Source organism: Plodia interpunctella, chromosome 21, assembly GCF_027563975.2.
Source record: "Plodia interpunctella isolate USDA-ARS_2022_Savannah chromosome 21, ilPloInte3.2, whole genome shotgun sequence".
NCBI classification, from domain to species: domain Eukaryota; kingdom Metazoa; phylum Arthropoda; class Insecta; order Lepidoptera; family Pyralidae; genus Plodia; species Plodia interpunctella.
In genome coordinates, this window is record NC_071314.1 from 6,245,891 (window position 1) to 6,261,865 (window position 15,975).

Genomic DNA, 15,975 nt, shown 5'->3' on the forward strand with positions numbered 1-15,975 from the left:
TTGTTTTTTGTAATATCTATATTGCACATATATTTATAAAACACATGATTACATCACGGGCATGATGCAGTACAGATCGTACAACAGCATTAATAAAGAAATAATGGGGTCCATAGTTAAACACTGGATCCAGGTTCATTTAAATAAATGATATCTTAAAAAAAACAGCATTAAAATGCGTTGCGTAGTTTTATACATAGGGACAGACAGCGGGAAAGCAACTATACTATGTAGTGATTTACTAAAAAAATAGAAGCTTATCCTACAATAATAATTAAGTTCTTACCCTAAAGATATTAAGATTTAACATTTATAATGGTGAGTGTGGCCACAAATTCCCAGTCTCACGGAACGTTTTGCATAAATGCATTGTTTTGTAAGCACGTGATACAATGTCGAGACGTGGTTTAAGATTTTATAAAGCAAAAGTGTTGACTACTATAAAATTGAACGTTAACTTCGAGGAATTAGGCTTAAAATTGATAACTCTTTTTAAGAAGTACTTATTCCCTTTTAAACATGCGATACAACTGATAATATCTTGATGAGGAAACATGAAGATGAGATTCTCGTTGCTTCTGATATCAATGAGTTATCTAATCATAAGAGCGACGAAGAAAGAGATATCTACAGTTTATGATAAATAAATAAGCATAGAGATTTTCCGGTAATACAGAATTTAAAAGTCAGCTTCAGATGAAATGCCAAATTCATACTTCTTCTTATGTCACCTAAAGTCACAGTTGCCCTTAAATTATTTACTTATAATTTATGAGCAACTGTGGCTGTTGGCTGATCTATCAAATGCAATAGACGAACAATCGCGACTAGTTACCAAACAACGAAAAAAAATCTCGTCTTGCAACTGGTTAAGTAAGTTTGGTTACCAAATCGCACGAAGGGGTTATGGTGACGGTAGTGAATGAAAGAACCTATCTAGATTTTACCATATTATTAAACGACAAACCGTGACTTGCAGATCAACCTACTGTAGATTAGTTTACTCCAGTATCAATTACGTTCGATGGTGGAGCCAATCTATTTATAGTTATTATAGCCAATTAAATATAGACACGGAACAAATGGCTCGTGTAATAAAGTAATTATGTTATAGTATAGTTATGTTTACAATTCGCGGACGTTTGCGAGTGAAAGTGAAATCTCTAGGGTAGAAGAAGTGGATTCGTGACTATAGAAATGCTCGCTCCTATACTTTAATTAGTATTATTTGCAACTGCCTTTCGCCCGACTTTTCCATCTGGATGTTTGGTGATCGGGGGCCTCTTGGGAATAAATTTGATGTAAAATATTATGAAAATACAATATTATATTATTATTATGGATCTTATGGATATTTAAACCGTTAGAAAACTTAAGAGAAATCGCCTTTATTATTATTATCATTTCAAAGTTTACGATATCGAATCAAGGTACCATATTTATTGAAAATTAAGTGCACATCAGGGACTTTCCAATAGACATTTAATATCTCAAAGAATAGTAAATATTAAATTATAATTAAATGTTTTATAAGCGAATATTAAAGATTTGCACTTGGGATTAACATAATTAGAATTACCGTTGCAAGGATCGTTAATCTATTTCCTGTTACATAAGATCTTTCAAGTATTTCATTAAATACGAATAAATTATTATGATTATCGAAGGTACTAGAATTACCATCAGATCTATGAATACTATAACATGATTTGATTACAAAGGTTATTCATCCAGGTGTACAGACAGTACTGTCTGCACACCTGGATGAATAATGTTTGATGGGTTTGGCTAGTTGGGTTGATGTGCATCAATCCAACAAATTTTATTGCAAATTCGTCTCTACACATATACGTGCAAGATACCTTATGGTGGCTGTACCAGGAAGACATATAACAGTTGATAGTCAAAACAACAGCCTGAAGCGACAAACTGTGTCAACAATCATAGAAAACAGCCGAAATCGAAATACGCGGCCTTGCCCTACAGTCCAACGCCATGCGTACGTGCTAGATGCCACGCACTTTTCTACTCGTACTACTCCTATATCTGTCCTTTTCCCTCGAGTAGAATTTGGGTCAGTCAGCTGAGTAGAATGTTCCATGTGATGTTATGGTGATTGAACCACTGTGATTGTTATGTCAGACGTTGGTTTGGTTGAGTCAATGACTTCGCTGTTGAGTCTTTCAATACTCAATAGTCTTTCAATTTTCAATGCAATTATTCAAACAGGTTCGGAATTTTCGCTCTTCTTCTAGCTTTGCCAAATAATACGATAGATCATGATAATTTAAATGAAAATTTAAATGTTTTGGTAGGTTTCCATTGCATATTTTTCTTGTTCTACAAAATAAACTATGCTAATGCAGACCCCCAAGAATCCATAATAATAAATACTATTATACTACTATTTGAACTTTTAATACCTTTATTAAAGGATGCTATGCTATCAACTAGTGTGTACACTGCACATGTATGAGCTAAGAATTAATGAGGTCTACTAGTTTTCCTCCACGTTTCAACGAGATCTATAAATCTAAACTAATTTATTATTAAACAACCTAGGCTTACATGAATTTAAGGACATGACGGTTATATAAATATCTTATGTCTATGGAAAGTCCCAATGCCAAAACGAAGTATGAGTGAAGAAAACAGAACCTAGTCAATCTTTAGGTGTTTTGAGTCTAGAAATAAATAAATAAATAATAGACAATATAATAATAATAATAGTTAGACTTAATGCTTTCAGCATTAAGTCTACCTATTGTATTTATTTGTCAATTTTGATTTTGTGCAATAAAATTTAAATACAAATATTTGTCGAATTCACAAATTTCAAAATAAATTCTCAGCGTCGTATAAAATTTTTTATAGACGAAGTAAATAAAACTCGAATCTTGCCTCGGTTTCTTTACACTCAGACAGTTCCCATTTACATGCATGTGGCAAACAGCCATAAAGACGTAGTATAAAGTTCTTGCTCTGATATGTATCGGATGCCATTTATAGTAAGGACTGGGTCCAGTTTTAAAGGAGAATGAAAATAAATATCACAAACTAAAAGTAAATCAGCGGTAACTTAAACCAGAACATTTTTTTCGAATTCTGCAATATTCAATTTACCTGTTCTGCGATTCGTGTTCAAAGAATTGTATTGAATCGCAATGTTAATTAGATGGTCGTTCTGTCAATAACTGCTTTCATTAAATAGACAATGGCAACACGAAATGAAATGATGATTAAGATTGGGGTGTTTGTTCAATATTCAAATCTGAAACGACGACGTCAACTTAACAAGAAATCATGAAGATCATAGTAGGAAGCTAATTACATGAATAAGACAATAAACCATCAAGGCATCGTCCTTCACAGAACAATAGTTAACGGGAGGGAAAATTAACGAACGGCACGAAAGATCTCATCGAGAACAACAGTATTTTCAGTACGCATTTGTACACTAATTAGAGTAACCATAAATGACAGTTAAGAAGAGATACCGAGTAAGATTACCTCATCGTTAGTATCTGAACTAGTATTGTTAATACCGTTACTGTTTTTTTCAAGCACAGATAATAAATTTGTTTTTCATCAAGGGCTCATGAGAAGAGAAATCAAATCATCCCATGTGCACATTTGTTAAGTTTTCCTTCAAAAATGGTAATGGTAAATGAAAAATCTATACATATAATTTTACCAGAGGTGGACCTTGATACCAAGGTCGTCTACATGGGTAGTGGATACCTCACTCTCAATTCCTGCTGCCAAAAGCAAAGCTTGCATTGTTATGTTCCGGTTTGAAGGGTGAGAGATGCAGTGTAATTACAGAGTACTGTGGTAAAAGCCTTAGGCTACAAAGTAGACAACACGCGTGTGACCCGTTTCGGTACACGTGTCCCATATCCTCTGATCAGCAGACACCAACAGAACTCAATCGTGAGTGACAACCCTGATGTTGCAGGCACCCACAGGCAGCGGTAAACACTTACCATCAGATGGGTTGGTACTTGGTAGTATACAACAAAAAAACTACTCAAACATAAGCAATGAGAAATATTTTACTCAATTTTAATAACGCGATAAAAAGCGTCAAGAAATACCACAGAATCCCGCGAGTCGGATAAAAATGTCACACATTTTAACATGGTATTACAAATTATAAGTGCGGCTTCGCGTCACGTGTCGAGTCGTATGTATGTTTATATAACGTGTTTCATGCCGAGGGTCACCTCCAAAGTAACAACTTCATTTTGCAGAACATCTGAGGTTATGATAGCTGTTGGTCCAAACCTAGACCTTGTATATTTCTAGAAATTTTTCCCGTTCTTTTATTCATAAACATGATTCAAGGTTGTAGAAAACAGTTATAGGTCTGTAATTTTTACGAATTCCATCATTTTGTGTCAAAACTTATTGATATTATTATTAGTCTATTGAGCCAAAAAATTTTTTTTCAGGCTTTCCTTTATGCGTTGAATGGTTGCGTCTCTGATTTTGATGTGTGAAATCAAACTTCGCGTTAACTAAAACTTTTAGTTCATAAACACCTGCTGAAAAGATGTGGTGTGAGGATTATGGGTTAAATCTCGAGGGATTCAAATTATACTCTCTTGGGTTTTCGTCGTCTCCGTGTAATCTTTAATTCAAAGTAGTTTCGTACTTTTTTACAAATAAAAAAGGCGGTATTTTTTTTGACATTGACAGATTGACAGCTGTCGTTAGACATGCTGCCACCTAACTAATTTCTAGATTGAGATATCCGATAGGTACCTACTGTGTAAGTGAATGTTTATGTTGAATGTTTATGAAAGATTTAAATTCTGAATGTTTGTATGTAATTATTGTATCAGATATCTTATCTAGTCACATATATCAAGTAATTTGAAATTTTAGAAATGGTAAATTAAATTTAAAATGTAATCTCCTAATCTCCTGGAAGAGGGCAAATCGTATTGAAGGCACGTTTGATGACTCCTTGAGCAGTGCGTATTTCTGCGACCCTCGCGACGCCGTCTCTCCCCTGGCAGGTATTTACGATGCGGCCCAGTTTCCACCGACACGGTGGCAGATGATTGTCCTTCACCAGGACCGTTGTGCCCTCGCGAAGACCCTGGCCCTTCGAACTTCTCCACTTGTAACGCGTCTGCAGCAGTCCAATATAATCTCTTGACCATCTTCTCCAGAAATCCTGTTGTAACTGCTGCAACTGTTGATATTGCGTAAGCCGAGTCATAGGTACATCAGTATAGTCATAGTCCGGCATCGACACGGGCGCTCTACCCAACAAAAAGTGGCCAGGTGTTAAGTAGAATATTTCATCACTATCAGAGTTCGGAATTGGACATAATGGACGTGAATTGAGTATTGATTCAATTTGGGTGAGGACAGTTGAGAATTCTTCATACGTTAATAGAGAGTTTCCTAAGACTCTCTTGAGATGATATTTACATGATTTTACGGCAGATTCATGCAACCCACCCATATGAGGGCTGTAAGCAGGTAGAAACTTCCAAATAATATTGTCGTTTGCACAAGAAGTTATAAATGCATCAGAGTTATTTTTCAGGAAGTTATAGAGTTCGGAGATTTCATTATTTGCGCCATGAAACGTTGTGCCGTTATCACTCAACATTTCTTTCGGTTTCCCGCGTCGAGAAATGAAACGTCTCAAAGTTGATAAGAAGTTAGCTGTTTCCAGGCTGGAAACCAATTCGATGTGAATCGCCTTCGTCGATGCACATACGAACAAGGCAATGTAGCATTTACTTGCTTTGAACCCACGTCCTCTCCGGTCTCTTACATTGAATGGGCCCGCGTAATCAATGCTCGTAAACAGGAAGGGGGGTGAGGGGTTAATTCTAGATGCGGGTAAGTTGCCCATAATGGGCGAGTCTACCTTTGGTTTGGCTCTAAAGCAAGTCACGCATTTGTGTACAATTTTATTAGCTAATTTTTTACCATGTATAGGCCAGTAGCGTTCGCGAAGCGAAGCTAACAATAGCTGTGGTCCCGCATGTAAAAGTTGTTCATGAAGTTCAGTAGCTAATAATTCAGTAAGCAAGTGATTTTTTGGTAAAACAATAGGGTGTCTTTTTTCATATTGGTAGTTAGACTGCTCCAAACGACCCCCTACTCGTATGAGTCCATCGTTCATTACCGGATTAAGGCACAATAATGAAGATGACTTTGGTAACTCTTTATTATTTTTTAGTAAGTCATATTCATCTTGAAATGAGTAGATTTGGGCTAAACTTATTAATTTATTTAAAGAATTATTTAACTCTTGAACTGATAATGGACCAAGCAGTTTGTTATTTGGGTTTGAATTTCTACTTGGGTTGTCATTGTTACTTGGGTTTTTGCAGTTATGAATAAACCTTAAAATAAAAGCAAAACAGCGTTTTAATTTATTAAGGTTTGACCAACGTTCAAATAGACATGTTACAAATTCATTTGTTTTATCTTTGGTAGAAATATTACAAAAAGTTTCATTTATTACTTCATTGTCAAAAGAGGGTGAATATTGTGACAAATTTTTGTGGCAAGGCCATTCAACATTAGGTTTAGATAACCACGGAGGTCCATGCCACCAGAGGGCGCAAGCGGGCAGCTTGTCCGCCTGCAATCCCCTTGACAGTAGATCTGCCGGATTATCATTTGAACAGACCCAGAACCAATCTTGTGGTTCTGTACATTTTTTAATTTCAGTTATCCGGTTTTTTACAAAAATAGTTAACTTACTTGACTTTGACTTAATCCAAGCTAATGCTACATTTGAGTCAGACCAAAAATATTTTTTTGTAATGCTACCTTTAAGGGCCTTTTGCACTTTGTCATACAATTTTGATAATAAAACACAAGCTCGTAGTTCTAATTTTGGGATTGTTTCATTCCGAGCAACCCTACTTTTCGCACAGAGAAGCTGAACATGGATTTCACCACCACTACCCATGGACCGCACATAGATTGCTGCTCCATAAGCAGTTAATGAACTGTCACAAAAATCCACAACACCTATGCGAGTCGTTATTGATGCATCATTCCAACCCATACTGGAAAATCTCTAAATGACCTACAATGCAAGGGTACAATAAACCAAGACAGTTTGGAAAACATTTTACTCTGCTCTGCAATTAGGTAAAATATGATTGGAATGTAAACAGTTTAAACACAAACCTAATTTTTTAACAACACGAATGCGTGACTGTGGATTTAGAGATATAAATTTGGGACACTGGTTGATATAATGTTTCTCTTTACAGTTTGGGCATTGATTACGATAGGTATTGTTCGTTGTTATCTGAAGGCATGACTAGTTAGGTAGATTTGCAAGTCGGGATGGATACAGGAAGCAAACAAATTATGCCCAATTAGGTTAACAGTGATGAAATAGATTACCTTAGCCTGTCACTCACGTATAGGTAAGCTAACCCATATATCGTATCCTCTTGATCCACGTTGGTATTGGCCAGCCTTGGTTTTCTGACTTGATCAGCGTCTTGATCTTGCCACGACCCAGGCGTCGGCTCGAATTGCTCCGTCCTTATTTTCGCTGACTCCGATCCCACAGCTTATGGGAAAAGGCTACTGCGAGTGCGATTGGTATTGGGGTCACCATGAAAAGATGTGGTGTGAGGATTATGGGTTAAATCTCGAGGGATTCAAATTATACTCTCTTGGGTTTTCGTCGTCTCCGTGTAATCTTTAATTCAAAGTAGTTTCGTACTTTTTTACAAATAAAAAAGGCGGTATTTTTTTTGACATTGACAGATTGACAGCTGTCGTTAGACACCTGCATATGCCGATGAATTCTGGCTATTGAGATTAATTACTTCATTAGTTTTTATGGCATTCTCAAGATTGTTTTCATCAAGTACTTGATTTCTAGTGAAAGTATCGAGTATGGGAACATCTCAGTTTTCCCACAATATATAATTGTAAATAGTCTAATTGCGCTATAATTTATTGGCGCTTAAATGTACATTTTAATTATAATTAAAGTAGCTGCCACTGATAGTGTTGTAGAAGATTTATGTTATTACATGACCTTCATTTTTGATAAATATTGGCATGTCATGATCAGTTATACTATTGAATTAACGAAACCTTTAGTGTAACCTACACTAATAATGACCTACAAAATAGATAAATAGAAAGAAATTTTTATTTTATTAACACTGATAACAGCATAGCTCTGAAGAATAAGCCTAACAGTATACATATATGTGTATACTGCATTTAAGTATTTAAATAATACGTCCACAAAATATGCAGACATATTTTAAACACATAAGGCTATCATAAACATGTGTTGAAAATAAATCAAGGCATAATACAAAATCTTACATAAGTTATGGACCTCAACAGTGCTGATCGAATGAGTTAAAGAACTTAGAAGCCAAAGACAACCCCAAGTAAAACAACGTTGAAGTAACGGATATGGAACAGCGCTAGATAAAGAAAAAACTAAACTACAAAATTTACTACAAAATCATGAAGTACATAAGTAAACGCAATTTCATGGAAATCAAACATGCGTAGGTAGTTCGAACTAACTAATTAATGAAGCCGTGTTAATTTCAATTACCGTGAGAATGTCTTTAGTGGATATCGTGTGATAAGTACTAATTACATACACAACTTTCGATTGATGGCAGATATCAAGTCAGCAAAATTAGATTCATAGATATATATAGATCACAATTACAATCATGATAATGTATCAGTACAAAAACAAAAATAACATGGATGGAATGGAAGTCAAAAAGGTGCAAAAGAAATTATTTTCGCAAAGACTAAACCCTAAAACGCATCAGCTGCGCTAAAATGTACCGACGTAAAAACAATAAAAGCAAATTGGCGAAAAACAAAACAACCCTTGTTATTCAACAGCTGCAAAAAAAAGCAATATGGCGGCAGACGAGGTTCACGTTGGTGACCTTGAACGTAATATTTCAGGTTAGGTATCGATCCTAGAGTGAAAGTGACCGTCGGGCGTAATTATACCAACATTTACTTCAACTGTTGCTTTGTTATATGATAAATCAGCTGTAGATCCACTAGCAAGGTATACGATGATCTTAAATTTTTGTATATCTCGTCCTAATAGATTTTGAAGAGAAAACTTCATTAGTGGCGTTGAACATTAATGTTCTTATATCTGTGGGGCGTTGTGCACTTTTTGTGATGGGTATAAGAAATGTAAAACTCGCGTCAGGACACGTGACCTGGGCGCCTACCATCAACTATTACACAATGCAGGGCAGTTCAGTTTAGATGATGGTAAGCCCCCAAATCGAAAATTCGTAAGACGTCAAAAATGCACAACGTTAATATTCAAGTTTTCACTTCTGCCGGCACTCCCGGAGTGAAACCAGTTTTTTTTAAACAGCTAAACTTTGCTAATTTTGGGGCTGTTATAAGAGCAACATTTTCTACGATATCCAAAAATCACTTAACAAAATTAACCGTTTTAATGATCCACGACAGCTCTGAAAGTGAAATTATTGATTGGTTAATTTCATGTTTACCTACCACTCAACAAAACGATACTAATCTCTCATTAATCAAATAACTAAATGTAATTAATTATCGAGTGCTGGTCCTTTAATAAAATCAAGAAGCCTGTAACACCTGATCGATACTCCAATCTGTTGATTACAAGGGCGTGAAACGCCATTTTGTAACACGCTCAAATCATATCCTATCTACAATAATATTTATTACCCTTATCACTTCAGCGTGTTACTGTCCACAGTCACCACTGCTTCTGTTAAGCTACCGGCACATCAACCTACTTAAGTTGGTAACTTGCATAACTGCAGCACCTTCGTTGGTACGCCATCCTTCCCTATCTTTCATGCGAATAGTGGTTTCGCATATTTGGCGTGTGGTTCCGCCCTAGAATAGTACCACGCGATATTCTTCCGTGGATGTCGTACGAGGCGATTAAGGGACACACAGCCTAGGCAGCTAGCAACAATAACATTCACAAGGAGGGTTGACGTCAGTCAGGTTGTAAAATCACAGCCGAATCTTCAAAATTTTAAGGTTTTTTTTTTACGCTGACCCCGGGCTTCGAAACTTCACAACCCCGAATGACATGCAGAGATGAGAGACAATGCTGTCGTCAAACAACGAAAAATGCCGAACACCGTGCGAAGTGGACAAGAAAAAGTAGCAAAGCGGATCGGAACCGAGAAATGCTTAATGTGAGAGAGAGGGGGGAGAAAGAGAGAGACACAGATAGTAAACCAAATAATTAGAAATACAAACAATTGCAATCAAAAAGGGAGAGGGATAAATAGCAGAATCAGGTAAAGTCAATTCGACATTCTTCCACAACCAATCATGAACTTTGTGGTTCATGATTGGTTGTGGAAGAATGTCGAATTGACCAACACGATATCATATCTAGCTTCCGGTCGTACAGGAGTTAGTAGTTCCTAAACATTTGCATCCGTCTGATAAAGTTATAACCAGGCAATACTGGCTGAAAAGGGTTTCTTTGATGTGAAAAAATAAATTTATAAAGAGTAATCAATACCTATAGATTGATCAAGAATTATTGTACCGATACTAATTATATAGCGATTTCAAAAATTCTTTCACCATTATAAAGGTACATTATCCCAGATTGCTATAGGCTATATTTTATCTCAAAATTCCCACGGGAGCGAAGCCCCGGGTAATATCTACTTAATAATAATTTGAGTGATCAACCATGGAATCCTCAACCACGGAACACAAAGATGAGGTATAGGGATGTCACACGCAATTAAAAAAAATGCTTATTCACTCTTGCCCTTAAAATTCCTTCATTGTAGGATTCGGGAAATATCGGCGCGGGGAGGATTCTACATTTTGGGAATTTATATTATATATTTATTTATTTTATTACATATACTTCTCAAAACCGTAACTACAACCGCATTATAATTAAACGTACTACAACCGAGTGAAAGCCATTTGCAATAAATATCGATAAAATCAAATGGCATTATAATGGAAATGCTGAAGAATGCGTGAAATAATAAATCCTTTGCTCACCTGGGAGGCTACTATGAAACATAAAACACAAAACACGTAACACTTTTTTACACGATGCGTACACAATGAGAAAATGTGACAACATATGGACGTTAGTAAAGCATGCTACGTGTTTTGCATGTTTCGTGGTAGGTTCTGACATTAGGTCTGTTCACACATGCACCATTTGCCGTAATGAAAGAGGTTTACCTGAAAAATAAATACTTAGGTTAAATTCTTAATATAAAAATCATCATTGTCTGCAGCCCATCATAGACAGATAAAAACTTTATTTGTTACTGTTTCACACAATTACAGACAAGAAAATACAAATTAAAAATACTTAAAACTAACAATTATATTGTGCCCTAAAGTAACAGCGAAGCGGTGGTGGTGTAATGGTTAAGACGCCACCTGTGGATCGAAAGGTCCTAGGAACGAATTCTACTCGTGCCACATGAGTTTGTATACCAATCTGACTCATGTATAGTAGTTTTCATCGACTACCACTTGCTTCCGGTGAAGGAAAACATCGTGAGGAAACCTGCCCACTGGTTGATTTTCATTAACTTGGGTGTGAAATGGAGAAGGCAATGGCAAACCACTCCATTAATAATGCCAAAAAAGTTGTTGTGTGTGTTTCATTCCACGTAATGACCACGACCCTCAGCCATGAGGAATACGACTATGAAGAGAGATAAAATAACAAAAAGGCTACATCTCAGCTATATATGTTACCCAGAAGAGTAACAGCAGTTTTAGATATGTGGCATAGGCCTCCTTCCGTCTACGTCAACCTTCGCTGTCCTGGAGGCTTACCATCATCTCTTAACGCGATCCACTTTACGACCTAAACTGAACTGCATCGCAAATTCGTACCATCGACTTAATTTTTAGTGTGAATACGATTCATTTTAGGTGCCTAAATTGAACTGAGTTGCATTGGAATCGTACTGTAAAAGTTGATGGTAGGCCTGCTGGGCTGGATTGTTGGGATTGATTACTATGCCGCGACCTTCTAAAGTTGATATTTTCTATATACTATGTTATAGATGGAATACATTATTTAACAGTGACCACTTATTCCGTATTTCTAGTTTCTACACACGCCAAAGTGGCGCCGATCGAGATAACACGATAAAATTAAAATAAACAGATGATTAAATACTTATCGATAATATACTATATTATCATATCGACACGCTAATCTTTTCGAGACTAATGTTATTATTAATAAAATTCTGATGCTCAAACATTTAATTAAAATATTACAGATAAATTATACTTTTATCAGTGATTTAGTACGTGAAACATGCGATCAAAACCACACCTACTATTTTGAGTAACAATATTACAATAAGCAGAAGAAATTGTTATAATTTATTAAACACCCGGAGTTCCTCACCAGACGTTGTCTGTGGTGAAAAGGAATTACATGAAAAGGGCAGGGTTGTCATGTTGGGTGTTAATACATTACAAACGACACATGACGATCCATCAAGTATACGTTCTGAAGACGGCGATTAGAGCAGCTTCCAATTGAAAATTTAATAAGATGTATTTTTTTAATAATTATCATTATGTTCGAGTACGAGCAAATACTTAATTTCTACCACAGAAATGATCTCGATCAATTTCTTTGATTCTTACCATAATTTCAAGCCTTCGTTTTTTTAAGTTTTTTTAAAATATAGGCATATCTATAGAAAAAAATACTTTCTTACGGCATTATCTCTGAACGTGACGTTCTGAAATTAAAATTATTTGTATTTGGAGAATTATTATATTATTTTAATTGCCATTACAAATGTCTGTGAAATTCTGATTTGTGAACAAATGCTTTGATTTTGGAATAGTGTATATCTTAATATACACTATTATGGGATTATTATTTAAGGGATGAGATTAAGATTTATTGTTCGCCAGCCATATACCGCTTCCAAGGCTAAAATTAAATGGCCCAATCAATCATTACGGGTGAAATGCTCAAAACAAAACCAATTATTTTCCTCTTAATATGTTTTTCATTTTTATAATCCATACTAATATCATAAATCTGTCTGTCACGCTTTCCTAACTAAACCCATTTTGATGATATTTGGTGAGCATATAAAAAGACACGAGTAAGGGTAAGGTTTGTATGACAGCCGCAACCGATACATTTTACGGAGATGCGGAAAACAACTACTACCCATTTTATACTAATTTTATAAATGTGAAGGTAAGTTTGTTTACTCTTCACGTTCTATCTACTCAAACAGTCATACGTTACGGAGAAGGACATAAAGTACAAATTGTACTTAACTTACAATACATTCCGGAAGATAAAACTGTTGCCGTGGGAATCACGCGGGCGGAGCCGCGGGCCGCGGGCAAAAACTAGTTTATAATATTCCAGTCGTCACGCCACACAGCCCATACAAATTCAGATTTCCATATTTATTTCAGAGTCATTGACTCGTCGCGTGCGATAACTCTGGAAGGCTACTAAAATAACCAGGACGATAGTAACGTTGGCAACGGATGAATCATTAAGAATTATTTAATTGATTTCAGCATAGTTACTATGCAACTTACTTAAATCAAATTTTGTACACTATTACTTGGGAAATCAAGGAGTGTTAAGATTAAAATGTTTTCTCCTGAAACGCAAAACCCAAAAAATTACTATCAAATTAAGCTTGATGTCGCTCTCAATCGTACTAATAGCGTGAGCCACTAGCGTAGTATTGGGTTTTTTCACACAAAAATCGGACAAGAATCTAGTCAGATTTTTGTGAAAAAAAAAAGTGAACTTAAATCTTAAAACTAATTACTTAAAACAAAATTTGTTGAAAAAATAAGCAATAAGTGAGACAATTTTACATCGTTTTTAAAACACGCTTCTTTCTAGAAACAATTAATATTATTTTTATTTAATTCTTTCTAAAGACGATAACATCAGCATCAGGTAGATAATACTAGTATAACATACTGTCCGTGACTGCATGTCTTTTGTGCATACAAAAATAACTTTCGAATGATAGACATATTGTTGTCGCTATTGATTATCAAATCAAATATTTTCAAGTGAAGCAAATAAAATAATCGTTGATAAGCGTTATCAGTCCTTATCTGGAGTATACACAACGGTGACCTTCGCATCTCTCGTCAAGGGCGATCGCGGGAATTTGTTTTTGTTGCTTTGATTAATTTACACTTATTATAACCATTGATAATTTTTTCCAATTTTTTTCTATAGCTGTACGCTATTGAACATGGTTTTGTTTGCAAAAAAGTTTATATCTTATTCTTTAATAATAAGTAAATAATCGTTTATTTTCAGACAACTGTGATTCATCAGTGATTGAGTAAAGGTGCTGTTGTACTCAACATGTCATTCATAAACAAGAAGTCAATAACTGGCAAATATCTATTGACCATAAATAATCAGCCTTCTCACATTTTTTACCCACGTTTCAATATGGATATGCCAACGAATATTACTTATACTTAGGGATATGCTGTTTCCGTTTGACCCTGGATAGATGGGTCAAATACTATAGTCTTAAGAATTTAGAGAATTATATGCGTGCCAATGGTCTGACAACTAGGGATTTACATGTAATGATCGTGCGATTGCAGTAAAAAAATTAGGTTTCAACTTCAGACAGGAACCGGGGAAACTCTCAGATGAGAAAGAGACCCATCATATCACGTAGAGATCCATAGCGTTGACGTGTGTCTCTGTCTGGACTAATCTATGTAACTGTGTTCTATGACGTAGGAGAGTACCAAATCGGCGTCATACAAAACCGCAGACAGCCAGCAGACCGAAAACCGGCAGGTCATGTCTCATGTTACGGCGTCATGCAGACACGTGTGATGTGAAATAACTGTTATAACTGCAGTAAAACATATCAGTTGTCGAAAGGAGAGGTAGCAAAATATAAATGGTTTAAACTAGTTGTTCGCCGCAAACATAGACTTTCGCGAACACAATAAATTTTTACAAAATTGTGAATTTTTCAAAAACGACTTAACCGATTGTGTTGCCTTAATTAAATTTATTGAAAGATCCTACATACCTTTTAAATTTCATCAAAATTAGACCAATGGTTAGATAGTTACCGCGTTACAAACATACATACATAAAAAAATTTATTTTTGCCCCAAGTCAATTGGTAAAACTCGCTCGCTTCGCTCAAAAATGCTTGGAAAATGAGTTGGAAATCTTTTTCTCTCTTCACAGTCGTTTTCCTCATGGCTGAGGGTCGAGGTTATTACGTGGAATGAAACACACACAACAACTTTCTTGGCATTATGAATGGAGTGGTTTGCCATTGCCTTCTCCATTTCACACACAAGATAATAAGAATCAACCAGTGTGCAGGTTTCCTCATGATGTTTTCCTTCACCGGAAGCAAGTGGTGGACGATGAAAACATACATGAGTCAGATTGGTATATACAAACTCATGTGGCACGAGTAGGATTCGAACCTAGGACCTTTCGATCCACAGCGGGCGTCTTAACCATTATACCACCACCACTTCTAATCTCTTTAGATGTCAGATAACCTTATATATATATATATATATATTGCTGTTTATTTGTGTTACTATATCTGGTAAATAAACTTATTTTTTATTTGTCTATTTGTGTTGATGTGCTGAAGGTGCTGATTCTTTTTGGAACCAAGGGCCTTGATCAGTTTTGTCTGTGTTGTTTGTTGTCTTAAACACCTTAATTTTCCATATAAACTTCATCTTTAACATTAATATAAACTTCGATTTAAATGTTGATTTAAACTAAGTATCTAACTACTAATAGTTAATTATGCCAATTACAAAACATGGAAGTAAAAAGTCGCATAACAATGTCAGGTTTAGTGGCGCTGTCGAGCTATAAAAACCACGTACATATTGTCTGTCTGTCGAACGTGACTTATGGCCATAATGATGTTTATTTAT

General features: G+C 35.6%; 2 protein-coding genes across 2 annotated transcripts in view; both read right to left on the minus strand.

The window, feature by feature from the left end:
- LOC128679444 (uncharacterized protein) overlaps window positions 1-15,975 on the minus strand; it is a 69,577-nt gene that overhangs the window by 42,385 nt on the left and 11,217 nt on the right. The gene's annotated exons all lie outside the window — the stretch shown is intronic.
- LOC128679477 (uncharacterized) lies at window positions 4,922-5,878 on the minus strand. Its single transcript, XM_053761758.1, has one exon. The coding sequence runs from the start codon at window positions 5,876-5,878 to the stop codon at window positions 4,922-4,924; it is 957 nt and encodes a 318-aa protein (XP_053617733.1).

Excerpts from the sequence above, each read along its gene's own strand:
- LOC128679477 (XM_053761758.1), bottom strand. The coding sequence starts at position 5,878 with ATGGGCAACTTACCCGCATCTAGAATTAACCCCTCACCCCCCTTCCTG.